Source organism: Perognathus longimembris, chromosome 12, assembly GCF_023159225.1.
Source record: "Perognathus longimembris pacificus isolate PPM17 chromosome 12, ASM2315922v1, whole genome shotgun sequence".
Lineage (NCBI taxonomy): Eukaryota > Metazoa > Chordata > Mammalia > Rodentia > Heteromyidae > Perognathus > Perognathus longimembris.
Window position 1 is genome coordinate 17855054 of NC_063172.1, and position 22316 is coordinate 17877369.

At 37.1% G+C, this 22316-nt stretch overlaps 1 protein-coding gene across 1 annotated transcript in view; it reads left to right on the top strand.

The window, feature by feature from the left end:
• Positions 1-344: 344 nt before the first annotated feature.
• The window catches only part of Eif3h (eukaryotic translation initiation factor 3 subunit H), an 83696-nt gene continuing 61724 nt past the window's right edge, over positions 345-22316 (top strand). The window contains exons 1-2 of the mRNA XM_048358423.1: positions 345-515; positions 19589-19745. Of these exons, the coding sequence (XP_048214380.1) occupies positions 384-515; positions 19589-19745 (289 nt within the window). The 5' untranslated portion in view covers positions 345-383. The remainder of the gene's footprint in view (positions 516-19588; positions 19746-22316) is intronic.

Genomic DNA, 22316 nt, shown 5'->3' on the forward strand with positions numbered 1-22316 from the left:
TCAATTTCCTCATGTGTATAATGGGAATTAGGACAACCCTTGATAGGTAAGAAACGGGAGTAAAAGGATTTAAGTATTTCCATGCAGGAGAAGCTACAGACATGCGAGTTACATTGTAACTAAGGTCGTCTGCTACTGGAGAGTAAACTCCATGCTAATAAAGCCTATTTTGAGTCTTGGGGCATTCAAAGAGTAAGGGCCCGGCAGGCAGGAGTGGTGCGCTTGCGCAGTGGCTCCCGCCTGAAAGCTTGGGAAGGCTAGGGAGGCGTGGCCTGCTCGCGGATCCGCTCCTCGAGCGCCCGACCTGCGCGTGACGTCGCGTCAGGCCCGCCCTTCCGCTTCCGGCAACTCACGCTTCTCTTTCTTCCTGTCCGGCTGGAAAGATGGCGTCCCGCAAGGAAGGCACCGGCTCGACTGCCACCTCTTCCAGTACCACCGCCAGCGCAGTAGGGAAGGGCAAGGGCAAAGGCGGCTCTGGAGATTCGGCCGTGAAGCAAGTGCAGATAGATGGCTTGGTGAGTGGAGCTCCGGGTCTACAGGCGCACGTGGGGAGCGGAGATCCCAGCCCGGTCCCGCCGGGTTTGGGGGGGGGGGCTCTCTTCCGGGCTGCCTTCCCTCCGAGGCTTTGCTCCAGTCCTCTCCTTTCTCCCCTTCTCACCACACGACAGCCTTCGCTATCCTCTGATGGGAGAGCTGGGGGCTGATGAAGGTGCTGCGGCTCTGGTTGTATGACAGGTATTTGGCGTGTTGTTTGGTGATGTTTAGGAGAGGGAAAAGAATTCTTACCGGGGACAGGCAGCAGACTGGGGTGTTGAAGGATTTAGGACCTTACTTTTAGGGCTGTGGGAACTGGAGAGTCAAAGGGCCTTTCTTTCCTTGCTTGTTTGCTGGGCTTTTGACAGATGTAAACTCCTCACGTGCCGATTTAATACCACTTTTTGAGTCAATAAGTCAAGAGCTTTATCCGAAACCTCGAACTTGGAATAAACTGTTTTGTAGTATTTATTCGGAACTACAGCAGCTATAGAAAAGTACATGTTTCATCCCAAAGTTACATTGTCTTTTTTTGTGTTTCAGTTAATTTATGCTTTCTCCCTTACGTAGGTTTGTATCTGAATCTTGGGGGCTCCCCCATCCCCTTTTGTGGTACTGGGGTTTGAACTCAGGGCTTAACGATTGCTAGGCTGGTGCTATACCACTGGATCCGTGCTTCCAGCCACTGACTATTATTTTTGTGTGTGTGCTGATTAGGAGGGTTTGAGCTCAGGGCTCCATGCTCTCACTTGGCTTTTTTGCTCACGTCTGGCATGTACCATTTGCCATGCCTTCAGTTCTGACTTTTACTGATTTAACAGTTATAGCTAGAGTCTTGGATATGTCTGTCTTTTCTGGTTGTCCTGAGCCACTGGTGTCTGGTTGGCACGGATTACTTTAAAGGTAAGGGTTTGCTTTCTTCCTAAATAACCTGCCTGAACTACTGCTACTATCACATTGCTAGTATCAGGCACATACCACCGTGTCCATTTTTATTCCTTGGAGATGAAGTCTCATGGACTTTTCACATTGGCCCGAATTTCCAGTTCTTCCATGTGTCACTAAGCTATGGGAGAAGGTGGTCCCATGAACTTTCTGCTCAGGCTGGACTTGGACTGCAGTTCTCCTTATCCTCAGCCTTCCAAGTAGCTAGAATTACTGACATGAGCACCCAGCACCCAGCTTTCCTGATGATTTTTTTTTTTTGGTCAGTCCTGGGTCTTGAACTCAGAGCCTGGACACTATTCCTGATCTTCTTTTGTTCAAGGATAGCACTCTGCTCTTGAGTCACAGCACCATTCTCGCTTTTTCTGTGTATGTGATGCTGAGGAATCGAACCCAGGACTTCATGCATGCTAGGCAAGCACTCTACCACTAAGTCACATTCCCAGCCCCTCCTGAGGATTTTTAATAGTCTTTTTTTTTTTTCCCCCCAGTCCTGGGGCTTGGACTTGCACTCCCTGGCTTCTTTTTTTTTTTTTGCTCAAGGCTGCACTCTACCACTTGAGCCATAGTGCCACGTCCAGCCTTTTCTGTTTATGTAGTGCTGAGGATTTGAACCCAGGGCTTCATGCATACTAGGCAAACGTCTACCGCTAAGCCACATTCCCAGCAGTAAGTAGTTTTAAATACATAAGCACTTTTCCATAGTCTTTTTTGTTGGCTTCTTTTTTCCTGTCAGTGAATGTTGAAGAATCACATCAAGATTTGCAGTCTGGACTTTTCCCCTTATTGTTCTTAGATAAGATCAACCTAATTCCCATGTTGGTCCTCTATAAGGTTTCCTTTTTCCCCAGATTAGTTTAAGTCTGACTCTAGGATCTCAGTACTCCTAAATGTGGTCCAGGCACCAATATTTAAAAGGTGCAGAGCATCATTTGCTTCATCAGGGAGCTTGTTAGAAACACAAACAGAAAGGGTCATGTTCTCAACCCTGTCCTGACCTACTTAGTCAGGTTATTTATAGTATATTAACCTTTGGAAAGCACTGATCTGATTTTTTTTTTTTTGGCGGGGGGGGGGGTTGTGCTAGTCCTGTGGCTTGAACTTGGGGACTGGGAGCTGTTCCTGAGTTTTCCAGCTCAAGGCTAGCTCTCTAGAGCCAAGTTCTGCTTTTGACTTTTTGATGGTAAATCGGAGATAAGAGCCTTATGGACTTGCCTGTCAGGCCTGGCTTTGAACTGCAGTCCTCAGACCTCAGCCTCCTGAGCATTACCGGTGTAAGCCACCAGCACCTGGCTTCATCTGAACTCTTTATAATGGTGATGGTTAATATCATTTCATTTGGCATATGATTAGGCATGTTCACTTAATAGTTTCCTGTTAATGTAGTTTTTCCTTTTCCAATTTCTGCAGGTTAAGGTTGAAGACATTCATGTCCTCCATTGTTTCAGTGCTTTAAACTCATTGCCATTGAAATGGTTATACCTTCTAAATTTTATTTTCCCTTTTTCTTTTCTTTTTCCTTTCCTTTTTTTTTTTTTTCTTGGCCAGTCCTGGGCCTTGGACTCAGGGCCTGAGCACTGTCCCTGGCTTCTTTTTGCTCAAGGCTAACACTCTACCACTTGAGCCACAGTGTCACTTCCAGCCTTTTCTGTTTATGTAGTGCTGAGGATTCGAACCCAGGGCTTTATGTATGCAAGGCAAGCACTCTACCACTAGGCCATATTCCCAGCCCCTCCTTTCCTTTTCTTTTGCCTTTCCTGGGGCTTAGCTTGAACTTAGGGACTGGGTACTGTTCTTGAACTTTTTTTTTGCTCAAGGCTAGCACTCTACCACTTGAGCAACAGCTCCACTTGCTCCTTTTTTTTTTTTTTTTGTAGTTAATTAGAGATGAGAGTCTCACAGGCTTTTTTAAAGCCCACACTCACTTCAATCCATGATCCTCAATTCTTTTCTTAGTAGCTTTAGTAGCTAGGATTACATGTGTGAGCCACTTGTGCCTGACATAATTTTCCCCTTATTTTTCAAAAGTAATTTTGTTTTAGGTTGTTATAATGCTATAAACTTGTTAGCCACTTATTCCCTTAGTTTTGCAAGTAAGGTATAGTATGTTATTGATCAGTGGAAAAGTCAGCTCAGATGTCACTTCATTGGGCCCTGGGTGTCTGAAGCTTTCTTGTTTATTTATTGCTTGTTTTCCTCCTCATGCTAGAATGTCAACTTCCTAAGAACAGGTTTGTGCACTGCAATGATATACAATTGTCTGGAACAGTGCCAGACAAACAGAAAGTGTTCACATATTGGAAAAATGTTAATATTAAGCTGTTATGTGGAAATTTTGTTGAAAGTGAATTATGAGACAGGAACATTGCTTTGTAGCATTGTGGGTATTTGTGAGAGAATCATGTTAAAGAGCACAGTGAGGCTAGGAACACAGTTTTGGGAGCTCAGTGCTTTTTATCTTTTTGTCATTTAAAAATATTTTCTTTAACACAGTTACTCTTTAGATAAAGATATATTTTTCTTTTTTTCCCCCCAATAATTATACAAAGAGGTTTCGGGTCCATGCCAGGTTATGAGTGCAGTGCATCTTGATCAGTACCACCCGTGCTTTCTTTCTCAGTTTCCCCTTCCATCCTTGCCTTTGAGTTATATAGTTCAATTTTTACATAATATACAATGAACATACGAGTGCATTTGCTCACGCTCCCTTTTGTGTAAACTCCCTCATTGCCTTTTCACCCCAAACCTGTTGCTGCATCATGACATTCATTTTTTTAAGCAGTTCATTAATTGTTCAGAGGAGTTACACCTTTGGACTCCTCCTCTGAGATATTTTTTTTTTCCTAATAGGATTTATTTGAAGAAATATTAAACATATAAAAACAACATAGTTTTGCTTTTCACTCATAAAGTGGTAGATTTTATATAATTAAAATATAAAAAACTTAAAATCGAGGTGATCACTAAGTCATTGAGAAGCAAACTTCACGGGACAGCTCTTATCAGCCAAACATGACTGAGTACAACACATTTCAACCCACATATGTGAACATGTATCATTTCTTTTTGTAAGAAAACAAATTCTAATGTCACCTGCGATAACCTAGTATGATTTTTTTTTTTTTTTTGGCCATTCCTGGGGCTTGAACACTGTCCCTGGCTTCTTTTTGTTTAAGGCTAGCACTCTTACCACTTGAGCCACAGCACCACTTCTGGCTTTTTCTGTGTATGTGATGTGGAGGAATCGAACCCATAGCTTCAGGCAAGTACTCTACTGCTAAGCCACATTCCCAGCCTTTAGTGTGGTTCTTGAGTCATGGATATAGTTTGGATAGAAAGTGTCCTACAGAAAGGTTCATGTCCAAAAGACTGAGTCTTCAGTGAAACAGTGTTTACTGGTAGGTCCTTGAGAAGTGATTGTATTATCAGTATTCTGTCCTAATTAGTGGACAGATCTGTTGGTGGATTAAAAAATAATTAACCATATTAGGTAGTAATTCTCAAGATTCTTTGGGAACATTTTTTGTTTTTGTTTTTTTTTTTTTTTGCCAGTCCTGGGGCTTGAACACTGTCCCTGGCTTCTTTTTGTTCAAGGCTAACACTCTACCACTTGAGCCACAGCACCACTTCTGGCTTTTTCTATATATGTGGTGCTGAGGAATTGAACCCAGGGCTTCGTGTATATGAGGTGAGCATTCTATACCACTAGGCCATCTTCCCAGCCCCTCTTTGGGAGCATTTATAGTTTATTCCTATAGTAAATATCTCCTAACATTGAACTGAAGTGCCTTTAGTAGTATTTTTTCCAGTTAGTTGCTTCTTGTTGTTAAATTTATCTATTACCCCCTGATTTCTAGCTTTTTATTTGCTGAGGATGAAATTCTAGTTAAGTAGTCTTGTTTACGATTATTTCTGATTTTAGTGTAAACTAAAGATTAAATTAATTGCAGCCTGATATCTTGACTGTTTAGTTTTACTTTTCAGTTAGGCAAGTAAGATGTTCTTGCATGTAAATAATAAATACCTTTTATAGTAAAAAGAAACATTTGACTTACATTGTATCTCAGTAGTTCTAGGAGTCGATAAGGCTGGTATTATATGAATCATCCATATGGTTCTCATGTGATGAGAAGTTCATGGCCTAAGGTACAAAACAAGTTATCATGGAGCTGGAATCATGACATGTGCTTTATACAATTTTAAGGACTCAATAGATGTTCATTGTTACATATCAGGAATTTGTTCAGATAATCCTTGACTTAACTGTGAGATTGCTTCTCCAGAAACCCACAGTATAAAGTTTAACACTGTAGGGCTGGGAATATGGCCTAGTGGCAAGAGTGCTCGCCTCGTATACATGAAGCCCTGGGTTCGATTCTCCAGTACCACATATCTAGAAAATGGCCAGAAGTGGCGCTGTGGCTCAAGTGGCAGAGTGCTAGCCTTGAGCAAAAAGGAAGCCAGGGACAGTGCTCAGGCCAGGACTGGCCAAAAAAAAAAAAAAAGTTTAACACTGTAAGTTGAATTGTGTTTGGCAATCAGCTTGCTTAGCATCCATGTTTAGCAACGCTTGTTTATTTTCCTGAGAGAGTCAAGGTTCCCTCCATTGTCCACTTTATATCACTTGATCCACGAAACTATCAAAATTCCAAGTTTGGTTTCCATTGCTTTCACACCATTATAAAGTTGAAAAGTTGTAAAGTAGTAACATCAGAAATTTACACTGTTTTTGTATGGCATTGAAAGCCATACAACTTTGATGATAATGATAGGATCCATTATTATCCCCATTTTACAAAGGGATACACGAGGAAGAAAATGTGTTTTGATTATTGCAAGATGCCGAACTAGAAATGAATAGGCACAGAGTAATCCAGTGTTTCTTCATTCAGGTGTAAAGAAACATATTTTTTGAAAATTTATTTTTAATTTTTTAACTTCGGTCTTTTAAGTGTGTTCAAAATTTCATTTTATCTAACTTGGGTAGTTTCTTAGATGAAAGCCTATGAGTTTAGCTCTTACATGAAAATTTGATTTTTATTTACTTTTTCTTCAATTCATGTTTTTGTTTTCGTAAAATACTAATCTAAGATACTTTGCTGTTATTTCATTTGTCAAGAGATGAAATAATATATAGAAGTTAGGTAGCTTTATTTTTCTACATTACTACTTTAAAAATACCACTCTTTATAGCTAGTGGAGATTAAATACTAAAGCACAGTGTAGTCTGTATATCTATTTGACAACAAATTGTACTTCCACCAAATTTATGAGGCCTGGAATGGATATTTTTGTTAATATTATTATACCCAACCCACACATAAAAGAAAAAGTTGATAATTCAGTATGAATTTAATCATATGATTTTTTTTTACCCCTTGAGTGTGACTTCTGGCATAGAATTTAAGATTTTATCTCCAAATTGCACTTAATCTCATCTCAAATTACACTCTTGTTTATTATATCCTGATGATTATGTGAGATTTTTCTTCTCTGTACCTTCTGTCCTCAACTGGTTTCATTTCATTTGAGAAATGTTTGTTTATGACAGAACACAAATGGACCAAAATACAACTTTTTTTTTAAAGACAGTGCAGTGCATATTCATTGCAAGGAACTACTGGAAAAAACAAAAAACAAAAAACAACAGAAAAGAAAAGTTTTAAGGCTTACAATATGAGGTAGTACCATTAATATTTAGGGCTTATCTTTCGAGTGTTTTTAGCAAATGCATAGCGTTTACGTTAGTAACTTAAAAGTTATGTATGGTTTTAAGCATGTGAAATTGCTTTCCTGAATGGTTCTGTAGTACCATTTATCTTCCTGCCTATAGAATATGCAAGTATTATACCTTGGCTCCATTGTCAGCTGAATGTTGCAATTTTTAAGAATCTTAAAAGACTCCATTTTATTTATTTTTTGTTTCCATTTCCTGGAGTTCAATTTGTTTTTTTTTACTTGTTTAAAAAACATTTTGTTGGGTTTAAGTTACTACATATATTTCACAGTACACATTTTAACTTACACACTGATGAAAATTATCATTCTACTCTACGAAGCTTACAAAGTCTATGAATTTTAACAACGAAATAATTTCCTCCATTTCGCGTGATATGTACATTACTTTCCCTGGAGTTCATTTTGATAAATGTTGCTTTTTATGATCCAAGGCACATAGTTATTGTGCCCTTATGTTCCTTTCCTAACAGTATCCTCTTTTGGTCTCACTGTGTGTGAATGCCTAGAGTCTTGTATAATTTATCATGTCCCGATATTTTTTTTTTTCATTGTAAAGGTGATGTACAGAGGGATCACAGTTATATAAGTAAGGAAATGAGTACAATCCTTGTCAAACATTGTTACCACTCCCTTGTCTTTTGGATCTTGAGAAAAGACTCCATTTTAAATATTAAGTGTGCATGTTGGTGTATTTGTTGCAGTTACTCAATTCAGTAACAATTTTGTGTTCATTAGTGATTTTCCTGTCTGCCTAAGTCAGTCACTAGGACCTGTGGTACCATCTTTGTTCTTTGGATTCTTTTTTTTTTTTTTTTTTTTTTGGCCAGTCCTGGGCCTTGGACTCAGGGCCTGAGCACTGTCCCTGGCTTCTTCCCGCTCAAGGCTAGCACTCTGCCACTTGAGCCACAGCGCCGCTTCTGGCCGTTTTCTGTATATGTGGTGCTGGGGAATCGAACCTAGGGCCTCGTGTATCCGAGGCAGGCACTCTTGCCACTAGGCTATATCCCCAGCCCTGTTCTTTGGATTCTGTGGAGATCAGTTATTTGTTTTTTTGAGCCTGTGCTTTCTGTTTCTACCATTTCCCACCTATTACAAAACCCTCACATAACTGGTTTTCATGCTTCCTTTTGGACTCATCTGTCACAGACAATGCCCCCAAGTACATTGTCTTCTTAAAGGACAGCTGTAGTCCTAAACTCAAAAGCTCTTTGCAAAATCACATTACATCAAAAACAAAATCAAATTACTTGTATGCTATTTAAAGTTTCTCTTTCTCTTTTGGAGAAAAGAAAACCACACACTGTACATTTTATGCAGAAATATGGAGTTTTACATTTTTTTAATTGAAAAGTTTATTCCCATGGCATGTTGAAAATAACTACAACAATGATATACCACGTGTTCCCATAATTTGGAGTTCATTTTGCTTAGCATCATCTTACGTGTTCATATGGGTATAGCTATTGAGCTATTGTGATCTGTACCTTTTTTTTTTTTTTTTTTTAAATTTTCTCTTGTATTCCCTTCCCATGGTTTTACCCCTACTACCACAGTAACTGATCTTATTACCCTGGATACTGTATATACGTGTATTGGAACAAACCATCGCAACAGGAATACTTACAAACCATTTGTTGTAAACCAACTGTACAACTCATGGGGGGGGAATAGAGAGGGGGGAGATGGGGATAAATGAGGGAGGAGGTAACAAGTTGGATAAGAAATGTACTCGCCTTACATATGAAACTGTAACCCCTCTGTACTTAACTTTGACAGTTAAGAAGAAAAAAGTTTAGTCCCTTAGTATTCACATAAAAATCTGTCTCTTAAGCCTTTCTTACACTATTAATTCCATCCTCATATTCTTTTTTCTCTTAACTTGGGCAGTACAGGAATTTAAGGGGTCTTTTGCTTGCTATCCTTATGGCCTACCAGTGTGCCATACCTTTAGCCTCTGTAGTTTTAAATTTTATTTTGAAGGACTTCTTGAACAGGACAATGAATAATTACCTTTTAGTCTTACAATATTATATCTTTTATATTGAAAACAGAAGCCCTTTTAACTTTTTATGCTTATTAGACACAACCACTACACCCAGATCCACTAACATAGAAGAAAATAAGATAAGGATGAGTAGTTAAAAGTAACTCTGACATCCCTGACTGCCAGTTGCCTCTATTTTCAGTTTTTCTTTGTATCTATTTTAACAAGTTTCCTGTTAAAGAGATTGAAATATGATAATTGAATTGCCCTCAAATCACATAAAAGTCTTGTATTTAAACAGTGATCAATCACATAAAAGTCTTGTATTTAAACAGTGATCAGTACTTCAGAATAAAATTAATTATATTAGGAAATTGGTAACTCAGCAGTTCTGAATTTTTGTTTTGTATGAGGGAAAATAAGCTTTGTTTTAGCTTAGTGTTTTTATCATTGATTTGACTTAAGTAAAGATACGTTTCAGGTATGTGTGGGTAAATTTGTATGTGTGTGTATGTGTAAGTATGTATGTGTGGTTGGTAGCATGGAAACTTACAAATTAAAATCCTCAGTTAACATTAACTGTTGTTTGCATATCTGAACATTTAGTTGAGTCATTGTACTTTTTTTGTAGATTATTTTTATGAGAAAAGCGCCATTCTAGTGGATTTCTTGATGCTACATTTTCCTTCTCTTTTTAGGAAATACATCTTTGTTTTAACTTAAGAATGTGGACCATCAATGAACATTAGATCCACAAGAATAATAATGAAATATCCCCTCTCCAACTCAAATATTATAGAGGTGATATTGATTAAGTATATTGGAGTATTGTAACTAATTCCATATGTGTCAGGGGCAAAGTATCTTTTTTCCCCTGTATTGAAGTTACTTAAATTTCTTTCACATCAAAACTTAACAGCAGTGATTTAAATCCCATTTATTATTTGACTCAGCCAGTTATGAAATGGAACCCCTATCCCACTTGAGCCATAAAATGTGTTAAATTTAAGACTAATACAGCTTTCTGCTTTTTGAATTTACATTTTGGCAATAACTACCTTCTTTGTTCAGTGTTAGAAAAAATGATCTAGGCTTAACAAAATAAGAAAACTGCCAACTTCACAGATCAGTAAGTGAAAGAAGCCAGAATTAAATGAAAGTCTAGATATTGATTTTAAAGAATATGCTAACGGGAGATTTTGTGGCATTACAGTTTCTTTGAGAATAAAATTCTTTTACAGTAATAGCAGTTCTTTGACAGTGATTGATGTGAGAAATTCAGGCTGTGGGCCTTACCTCCCAGAAGCTGCAAAACTGGAGTAAAGCCAGCTAGGAATTGTGCATTCTGTCTGACCTCCTCTTCAACTGGCCAGCACTGGTTCAGTTGGGGTTTGCTATTTCATTTCAGACTTTGAAAACTAAAAGGTAAACACAAACTCTTAGTAAACTTTGCTTTTATTTTTAGCTCTTTAAATAAAAAAATTATTATAAGGGTATAAGTCAGATAAATAGTCCATTTCTTTTTGCACAGTGTTACCCCCTTCCCTCTGTCTCTCCCAGTTTTTCCTTCCCATTTCCATGCACAAATTATATAGTTCATTTTCATCATTGTGTCTAGTGAGTACCACTGCTGCATTTGTTCACCCTTTGTCCCTCCATTTCTTTGCCCCTCCCACATTCTCCCAAAGATAGATTAATGAACAAAGAAGACAAAAAGAAAAGAAAACAAAACAAAAACAGCCACAAAGAACTCCATTTCCTGGAGTTTATTTAATGGTCTCTGGTAGGACACTCACACACACACTGAATATTATGAATATTATAAACCAATTTAATTGCACTCTTGCTTTTTTAATGCAGATTAAGAAAACACCAAAACTTCTGTCTCAAAACTTTTGGTTGTTACAAGAGATAGCTCCAGTTCTAGATAATCAGTAAGTTTGGTGTATGGTAGTGGATGGTTTTTAATTAAAAAAAAAATTTTTTTTTTGCCAGTCCTGGGGCTTGAACTCAGGGCTTGAGCACTGTCCCTGGCTTCTTTTTGCTCAAGGCTAGCACTCTATCACTTGAGCCACATTCCCAGCCCTTTAATTGGATTTTTTTTTAACAAAATAAGATAATATACATTTTATTAGTTGAGTAAAAAATTTTGAGGACCAGGAAAACATTCTGTTGGTGTGGTATTTGTGGCACAAATCGAACTGTGTTTTATTCTAGTGTCTGAATGTTCTGCTGGAGTTGGAATGGAATTGTCTACCTGCTTAATGTTACAGGTTCTGTAAAACATTTCTACTGAAAGTCTGGGGCATTCTTGTGCACGGTGTTTTATGGGAGGTAAGAACAGGATTGAGACCAACTTTAGAAGCTTTTATAGCAGTCTGACACTGCTGTGCAGTGGATGTGTGTGGCTCATGGGTGTGTATTTTTCTCTGTTTTACATTTTCACCGGGTGTGGAGGGACAGATTCTTCACTACCAATAGCTTGAGAAAAACTTGCCTTATTTTTTTAAACTTATTTTAGCTAATGGTTTTCTATCACCAGTGTCCTGTTTAATGCATTGATATTTAGCACTAGGATCGTTAGTACTAGATTTACTTAATTTTCAGATAGGCTTGTGAGTGTGTGCGTGTGTGCTTGTGTATTGTTCTTTTGCTGGTATTGGAGTTTGGACCCAGCTCAAACCTCAAATGGTCTTGCACCCTCTTGGCTTGTTTGCTTGGTTGTTGCTCTACCACTTGAGCCATGCTTCCAGTTGTAGTCTTCTGGACTTTTCTGCCTGGTTGCATTCAAACTGTGATCCTCTAGAATTTAGCCTTCTGAGCAGTTAGGATTATAGGTGTGAATCATTATAAAGCATTTTAATAACTTCAACTTTTTTTCTCTCCTTCCCCCTCTTTTTTGGCTTTTTTAGCTGTACTGGGATTTGAAATCAGGGTCTTGCACTTGCTATTGCTAGGTAGATGTTCTGCCACTTGAACCACACCCTGCAGCCCATTTTTCTTGAGTTATTTTTCCAGTAGATTGTGTATGTGCATGCAAGTGTGTTGTGGCAGTAAGTACTAGCCTTATGGTCTTTCTTAACTCTTTCGCACAGCTGTTGTTTCCCTACTTGAGCCACACCCCTCCACTTAATGTGGTGCTGAGGAATCGAACCCAGGGCTTCATGTGTACGAGTCGAGCACTTTACCACTAGGCCATATTCTCAGCCCTCACACTCAGCTTTTATTGATTAAGATGATGGTAGGGGGTTAACTATAACAAATCATGTTAAGTGAAGTAAGTCTGGGGACAGATGGATGCATGTTTTCTATTATAGGTGGAAAGTATATCTAAAACACAACTATGTGTGATAACATATAGTAGGCTCAATGTATTTATAGATAAACTGACTAAAGGAGGATTATACTTATGGGAGGAACCTGAATGCTTAACTCCTCTGAGCAGTTAATGTACTGTTCATAGATTCTGTGTTTTGTGGGATGGACAAAGGGGAGGCATAGCAATGGACAGAGGAGTTGTGAGCAAATGGAGTCATTCTTTATATTCAATGTACATTAGGTAAAAAAATGAAGTATGTAACTTGAGGGTAGGGACTGGAGGAGGAACATGGGGGGAAACAAAGGAAGGGTGACATTGACCGAGAAGCATTGTACATATAATCTGATGTATAGAATTGTAACCCTTTTGAACAACTACTTAATAATAATAGTGAAAAAAAATATGGGGAGGAGCAGTCTTGTGCCTTTTTTTGTCTGGACTGTCCTCAACTCAGAATCTTTTTGGTTTCTTCTTTCCAGGTAACTAGAACTACAGGTATGAGCTACTCTACCTGGCTAGCTTTTGGTTTTGCTAATTTTCTTTTCCTTTTTTTTTTCCTGGTTAGATGTCCAGAAAGAAAAATAACTAATTCAGAATTTGTTTACTTTTTAACTATGCATCTCATCTCCCATTGAATTCAGCTTTATAGTTAGGTTTGAAATGGTAGATTCTATAGTTGTAAACCTTTTGAACTATTCATATCCCTAATTATCTCAGTGAGTTTTTCCAGCAGATCTTTGTTTTTATTACTGAGACAATAGGAAACTTGCTGCTTTTCCTGGTGCATGTTCACAGTAATAAGTACAGAAAGATTATTGATTTATAATTGGCACAGGTAAGGCTTCTAAACACTGCTCTCCAGTTGTTGAAAAGTAGTCTTAGTACCCAAAAGCTACCTCTTAAACAATGATCATCTGGTAGTTTGTAGAAGTGACATCTGATTAGAATTGAAGACTAACCATTCCAACAGTTTAAAGTTAGCAGGTACTCTTTGACTTACAGTACCTCCCTCCCTCCCTCCCTCCCTCCCTCCCTCCCTCCCTCCCTCCCTCCCTTCCTTCCTTCTTTCCTGTTCTTTTAAGTCTATTTAACTACTAAAATACAAAACATACATCATAAAATGTACAAGGTTATATGAGTATACATGCAAACAAATTGACTAAAGGACATTATATTTAGGGAATGGGTCCAGTGGTTTAACTCTTACACACAACTAATAAAACGTTAAATGAAATGAATACCAGGAAGCTGAAGCATGTTCTGTGCTCTAACATGTTCTGCCTGGTCAGAAAAATCCTCGTGAGATTCTTCTCTCCAATTTATAATTCAAAAGCTGGAAGTGTCCGAGCACAGAGAGGCTCAGGGACAGCACCCAGTCCCTGAGTTTAAGCCCCACAACTGACAAAAAGAAAAAAGTTGTTCTTGACATTTATCCTGAAGAACAGAAAGTAAGCTTGAGTGTATTTAGCTCATGCAGCTACTTAGCAGGCTGAGATTCATAGCATTTTGGTTGAAAGTCAGTCAGGTCAGAAAAGACTTAGAAAAAAACAGCAAAAAGTTGGGCTAGAGAGATTGCTCAAGTGGTAAATGCCTGCTGAGAAAGCCAGTTGAACACAAGGTTGAGTTCAAATCCCAGTATTTTAAGTAAAACAAAACAGAATGGAAGGTAAGGATATTTTCTTGGCAGAGCTGTAGGGGTGTAAAAGTATTTTTTTGCTTTTATTTTTAAATTTAAATTAGCATACTTTATAAGAGGTTTTTCATTGACTATAAGAGGTTTTTTACTGTGATGATTATGTACATGCATACTGAAATTGGCAGTCTTGAATTGTGTAATGTTATTTTTAAATACAACTGATTCTGCTGGTAGATTGGCTTTGTTTTTACTGTTACTATTTTAGAAAAGAGAAAGGAAAAGTGTACCACTCTTACATTGATCTTCATTTGTCTTAGGTCTGTTCCTATTAAAATATAACTTGTGTGCTTTATGGTATTAGCATTTAAAGGGTTTGACATCATTTGAAGTAATGGTTATTAATATTATCTTCACCGAGGTCTTCATAAGGCTAATGACTTATTCTTTCTCCTGTTTTAAGAGATCTTCCTTGGGTTCCTTTAGTGAAAATTCCTTCCTCATAGTATTCCTCCTCCTCTGCATACTTTTCAGTCTTTAACCATATCACTTTTTAAAAAATTGTCATTTTTGTAAAGCAGCTCTGGAAGTGTGAGCATTATACATTGTTTTCGTGTTTCCACAGTCAAAACTATTTTCATAATAATATATATTATTTGCCAGCTTTACTCATTCTTTTACTAGCCTTTGTAGAGGTTTCCAGATGTGCAGTAGTGTGTAGTATCATAAAAGATTGAATGCAAAAGCATATCTGATAACCCATCTGTACTCCCAAGTTTTTGAGAGCTTGGAATGGCTCTTCATTCATAATAAACCATTTTGATCAGTTTAGGAGATTATGTTAGTGAGATAATTTAGGCTGCTGCTGGTCACTAGAAAGACCAAATGATTAGTTAAGTTTGTTGCTTTATGGATTTTGAGATGGAGGTGGGTAGACAAGAGACTAATCTAATAAAAGTCTATGAAAACTCTTTAACAACATTATTAGCTTTGTTGAGTGTTGGGACTCTAAATGTTTAGAGGATCTGATGTGGTGTCAGGCCCAGAAGAATGGGGCCCCCGTTGTATTTTGTGCATATTTTTTTCTTGAATTTTTCTGTTTCCATTTATAGGTGCTAAGTAATATGTTTCGCTGAGTTCTTTGAGCCATTCTAGCAAATTGTTAAATTGAAGGACGGTACCCTTGGGAGCACCTAATTAGAGCTGGTTGGTCAGAAGTACCAGTGGCCTGGATTTGTAGTTGGTATCTGAGCAGTCTTGTGGGGATGACCTGTTAAAATCTGGTACTAACTTCAAGAATAGGATTCAATTCTGAGACTCAGCTGTTTAGAGAATTGGAAAAATTGCTTAATGTTGGGGAAAAAAACATGGGGTATCAGGAATGGTGTGTGAGAATGAGAACAAAAAGAAACTGTGTTTGAGACTCCTTTTCTAAAAATGTAGTATGTATAGGCTTTATGTTGGTTTAGTTTCACATTCTCAGGATATAGAAGAGCGTGGCAGTCAGTATCAATGTAAGTGAATGAAAAAGGTTAAACATAACAGAAACTTGGTGATTTTTGTGTAGAAAGATTTTAATTATTTCTATCTTTAGTATTTTATTTTTCACATACCGTATTTGACAAAAATAATTAAGAGTTTATCAAAAACATAATTTGTATTTTTTTTTTTTAAAATACTTATTTTATTTTATTTTTTTTAATTTTTTTTTTTTTTTTTTTTGGCCAGTCCTGGGCCTTGGACTCAGGGCCTGAGCACTGTCCCTGGCTTCTTCCCGCTCAAGGCTAGCACTCTGCCACTTGAGCCACAGCGCCGCTTCTGGCCGTTTTCTGTATATGTGGTGCTGGGGAATCGAACCTAGGGCCTCGTGTATCCGAGGCAGGCACTCTTGCCACTAGGCTATATCCCCAGCCCCATAATTTGTATTTTGATGACAGTTATTTATTTGCCATTATAAAAATGAAAGTTTTCAATAGGATGCTACAGATTTTGATCCCTTCCCTTTTAGAGAGGGTTGGAGATTCTAGTCATCTTATTTGGATATTTTAGGTGGCATTTATATTTTACTTTGTATTATTGAGAATATTTGTGTCTTAGATCTTAAGTCCTTTGTTGGTTTTAGATTTGAGGTAAAGCTAGGTTTTTATGTTTCTTTAAGGCCACATACTTTAATATTGTATATTGTGTTCATTACACAGTAGTTGTTTTTGCTTTTTCACATAATCTGTTTTAAGTAATAAACAACAGTGGTAAAAAGTGTTCCCTTTAGGGTATTTTCAGTAGAGGAGATATCTGTTTCTTATCTTGAAGATTGGAATTTCTTGCCTAACTTGAGAGAGTGCAAGTCTCAGAATCTGTGAGATAGTTCTAGAACTGACCTATCCAGAGAACAGTGTATAATGTGTGAGAAAATCAAATAGGTTAATCAGTTACACTCAGAATGTGACAGAGTTTCAGGAAGTGTTGAAAAATGTGGTACTGTAGGTTTCTGCTAGCTAGTTTACTTCTATATTTTGAGGCATAATTTGAGAAGCCTCACGTGCCACTAGTCTGTACAATAAAGAAACCTAGTCAGCACCGGTTTGTATATCGTGGGGTGAAGTCATAATACTTAAGTCTTATTTGCCCCATAAATATTAATTGCTTCCACTAAGAGTTTCTAGTGTTCCATTAACTCTCATTTCTCTGGAGAAATTCTTCTAAGTAGAGCTGAGTTCCCTTATCAGGGGTGATAATTTTGCTTTTAGAAATGTTGACTTTTGAGCTTATGTTACGCAGTGTCCTCACTTTTTAGCAACATTGCAAGTCTTAAAACAGGAAGGGAACTTTAAATTCAAACAATAGTGTGCGTGAACTCAGGGCATGGGCTCATGGGCTCATGGGCTCATTCTCCAGTGCATCTTAAAGCTCTTAGGATGACTATAATATGTACCTATTGTCAGAACTCTTCTCTTTATTTATCTGAAAAAGTACCCGTTTATTTTTTACCTGTTGGGTTCCTGAGTGTGTGGAGTCATTTGTGATACCTACAAACAAGATGTTTCACAGGAGTATGCTTCTGTTTGGAGAGCTAACACATTTTCCATGTTTCAAGATCAGGGAGCATGTCTTAAGTAAACAGGATTAACTAAATATGTATCGACACGTTTTTGGATAGAATGTGTGGTTGGTTGGAGAGGGAATAGAGACTTGTGAGCATGACAGTGCTTTTGCTAGGGACTATTATTACCATCTTGTGACTAGTGAGACTAGTTTTGCGAAAGACTAAAGGATGTATTGCATTCTTAGAACTACTGGCAGGTAGTTGACTTTCAAGGACCAGGAAACAGTAGTTTGGTCCTTAGCCCTGTCCCCTGACAGTCACTTGCTACAGGGCCTTGGAGACCTACTATTAAGCTTTTCCCACTCCTACCTTATATACAGGGGCTTTGGCTAAAGCTATTGACACTGCATCTGGTATATTTAACCTTGCTGTAAATATGTTTGGGGCACCTAAAGTTACTCAGTCATTGTGAAGTAACTAAAAGTGCGCACTCAAAAGTCAAGTCTCACCTCTGGGATTTAGTAATTCAATGCCAGGTTATCTTTGTTTCCTTATCTGAAATGGGAAAAATCATACAATTGATTTTATAAGAATGGTAAGAACTAAATGAGTCACTCATCTCAGATATGATACAAGAATGCTTATTGTGTCAAATGATTGATAAATGGTTATCATTCATTCCTTGGGCATACTACATCTTGGGCATATTTTATATGCCAGTACTGTGTGTCAAAGATGTGGTGTTGAGCGAACCTCCCTCCCTTATTAAAATCTTAGGTATATATCTATGGCAAATTATTGTAGAACTACAAAAATATTAGTTCTGATCACATTTTATTCTTAAAACTTTTTAAAACTACATATTAATGCTATAAGGGAGTATTTTATTTCATGGGTGAGATTTCTACGCATATATACAACATGATTCTGTCTTTTTTTTTTTGCTTTTGAAAGATTCTTAGTCTGATGTTCATCAAGCATTTCTGCTACTTGGTTTTGTTTGAATTAAATTTTTGAGTTTAATATTATTAAGGTTTGGATATGAAGTGTTCCCCAAAGGCTTGTGTTGTTAGAGGTTCTGATGCCAGTCAGTGGTGAATCTGGGCAATGCTGGATCATTAGGGCACTGACGTTATCAGTGTATTTATTGCGTGATGGATTCATAATTTGATGGTGTTATTGGAAGTGGTGGAAACTTTCAGAAGTGTAGCCTTGTTGGAGGAAGTAGGTTATTTGGGGGCATGTTCTTGTCCCTGGAGCCTCTGTCTCCCTTCATGTCCCCATTGTTATGATAAGAGGACCTCTGTCCCACTACATCTACCATGATGCTCTGTGTCACCAGAGACAATGGAGCCAATTGTGAAATCATAACCCCAAATGAATCTTTTCTTTCATTTTTCAGGTATTCTGTCACAACAATACAAAATGAAGAATAGGAAATTAGGAAGACCATAAAATGTGAATTTGATAGGTTTTTTTAGTGATTGTCTTTTTAATGATTTCATAAGATTATATTAGAATGTCCAGATTATAAATGTATAGAGTAGGAAAGTATTTCAATAGTCACATTTTTTTAATGAGTTTTATTTTGGATGGTCGTGAGTGCTAGAGAGAATATATCCTTTAATTTAAAGTTTTTTTTAATTCAAATTAACACTAGTGGTCCCCAGGTTTGTCTTTCAAAGTAAGATGAATTCCCTTCACTGTTTGGAAGATGGACTTTGTGAGTGTGTCTTTCCTTGAGTGAGATAAATTAATTCAACTCAAAGTAGTGCTCATCCTCAGGTTTTTAACTTTCTTTCTAAAAGTTGTCCTTTTCTTTGTGTGTGTATTCTTATACAGGTTGGTTTTATTTAGCAGATAATCATACCACTGTGCTTCCTTATTTCCATTGGGTACTATTTCTGGTAAATTTTCTGTCATGAAATATCAAGTAGAACAGTTCAGTAGTATTGAGGAAAGATACTCATTTTTCATTTTGACCTGCAGCTTGTTTAAAAGTGTTAATTTTAAAATTTCAGGTTTTTGAATAAAAGTGTTTTTGACCTGGTTTCTTTGTTAATCTCTGCCAAGTTTTAGTCATAAGTATTTTTTTGCATATGTAGAAATGAGTTTTCTATGAATCAGTTCTGCATGTGTCTACTTGTCTTTTAGCATCTTTTGTATACTTTTATTTTAATAGTGGTTACTGATCTCATTAGTAGGATTTAGTATCCAGGAACTTAGTTGAGCCTTACTTATTTCTGTGAGGTTAAAGGAATGATGTACATTTGCTTAGTCCTGTTAAGTAGTTTTGTATATACTAATGTGGTAGTTGTTTTGTTTTGTTTTTCAAATAAGGGAAATATAAACTAGGATGGTTTTTAAGCTCCCTTCTGTGTTTTCTTTTAGGTAGTATTAAAGATAATCAAACATTATCAAGAAGAAGGACAAGGAACTGAGGTTGTTCAAGGAGTGCTTTTGGGCCTTGTTGTAGAAGACAGGCTTGAAATTACCAACTGCTTTCCATTCCCCCAGCACACAGAGGATGATGCTGACTTTGATGAAGGTAAGGGTATTCATCTCCAGTTTGTCTTTATAGTCCATACAAATGAGTGTATTTCTCAGTGTCACTTAAAATTTTTTTTAATTTTATGTTGACTTTGGGACTTGAGCTTAGAGCCTGGGTGCTACCCTTAAGCTTTTTCCACTAAAGGATAATGTTCTACCATTTGAGCCACAGCTCCATTTCTGGCTGTTTGGTAGCAAAGATTGTAAGCATGAGCCACCACCATTGGCTTTCAAGGTAACTTTGGATTGTTTTAGGGAGACCGTCACATTATTGCCTGCTAATGGGAGTTGTTCACATTAACCTAAGAAGATTGCATACATTTTGGGAAATGAATATTATCTACTAGTATTCATTACCCTAGGCCTTTTCTTATTTGGAGATGTGATGGTGATTTGTAGTAGTCTCCCTCTCATCTTTATTTATTTTTTGGCCAGTCCTGGGCCTTGGACTCAGGGCCTGAGCACCATCCCTGGCTTCTTCCCGCTCAAGGCTAGCACTCTGTCAACTGAGCCACAGCGCCCCTTCTGGCCGTTTTCCATATTTGTGGTGCTGGGGAATCGAACCAAGAGCTTCATGTGTAGGAGGCAAGCACTCTTGCCACTAGGCCATATTCCCAGCCCTCCCTCTCAACTTTAAAAGATACATTCCCTTCTCAGTGAAGACTCAGACCGCAAATGGTATTACACCCTCTGTTTATTTTTTATATATTTATATATGCATATTAACATTTACATTTATACTTATGATAAAGTAATTTATAAGTTGGGCACAGTGAAAGATGAATAACAATAATGTAAAGTTACATAATTTTTTTTTTAGTGCAGGAGATTGAATCAAGGGACTTATTCATGCTTGTCAATGGTCTACAACTGAGATAAATACCTATCTTCATAATAATGTATTTTACTATATTTATTTTTTGAACTTATGAATTATTTGTTTCTGGAATTTTGTGTATATGTATTTCATTCCATAGTTGACCTAAGGTGATTGAAGCCATGGGAAGCAGAAACAATAGAGGAGAAACTTCTATGTCTGTGATAGGAGTAGGGTTGATGTTGATGCTCTCATTGTGAAAAACTTGCTGTATATTTCACATTATGAAGAACATGGGTTGTCATTGGGTCTAGCAGTCCATTCTCTTCTTTAGTATTTTTGACTCCATTTGTGTATCATAAGAGATGAGTTTAGCTGTTTGTTTCAGGAAGCATTTTATTTTTTGTATTATATGGGTAATTGCCTTGTGAACTAAGTCCTATCACAGCTAAAAGCTTAAAGGCCAAAGTCAACATCATGTAAGATTTTCTTTGAATCTAGTTGACAATAATAGTTTACTTTATTGAGCTCTCATGACTCATTTTCTATGTAACTTTTAAATTCTTTTTCTAATGACAGTTAATCTTTTTATTAGTTTGTATTTCAAGAATGTTAATCACGTTACGTTGTGCTACAGATTTCTAATATTTTTTTGTTTCTCATTATTCATTGATAGTTCCCCCTTTCCATTTCTGGCAACCATGGTTCTGTTTTCAAAGTTTGCCTTATATAAATGGAGTCATTTAGTTTGTGTCTTTTTGTGACTATCTTATTTTACTTAACAAAATGGTATCACTGGTAGCACTATATTAGTTACATAGAGCGGAATTTTTTTAACTATAAAGTTTATTTTATGGAATATAGAAACTTTTATTTTTCTTTTCTTTCTTGTTCTTGCAGCTTGATTCTTTGTTAGGCCATTTTTCTTCTTGTTATTGTCACATTTCCACATATATTTACACTGTATCCCAGTCAGGCTCACCCCTTTTATCACTCTCTACTTTCTAAATAATTTTAAGTTTTCATTGTTCTATTTTCAGTCACACATACTGTTTTGTCCATATTCAGCTTTTTTTCAAATTACATTTTAAAATTATTTACCCTTTATTTTTCTTTGTCCCTTTTATTTCTTCCTTTTTTAATGCCTAAATTATTTGTTGTATTATACGTAACATTCTTTATGTTTTCATGTGTTATGCTTATTTAGGTTCCCTCTACCTCTTTGGCTATTGTGGTAATAATGCTACAATAAATATGAGTGTCAGGTATCTTTTCTTTCTTTCTTTTTTTTTTGTGGGTTGTGGGGTTTGGACTCTTGGCCCGGCCGTCGTCCACTTGAGCCACAGCACCACTTCCTCAGGAATCTTTGAGATACTATTTTAGTTGCTTTCAATGCAGACTTAGAAGAATTGCTGAATCATGTGGAAATTCTGAATCATGTGGAAATTATGTATTTATTTATTTGTTTGTGTGTTGATTTTTACAGTGTTGTCAAGCAAGACCACGGTGTTTACATGCTAGGCCAGTGCTCCACAGCTGAGCTAAATCTAAATACAAATCCACAACCCTCTCATTGTTAAGTTTTCCAAAGCAGCTGCTCTGTTATACATTCCTTCCAGTCATGCAGAAGAATTTCAGTTCTCAGCATACTTTTGAGCACTTTCTATTCATGCTCTTTGCAATTTAACCTTTTTCATGGGTTTGAGGTAATTACCAACTAATGTACTTAACGACACTTATTAACAAACTGTT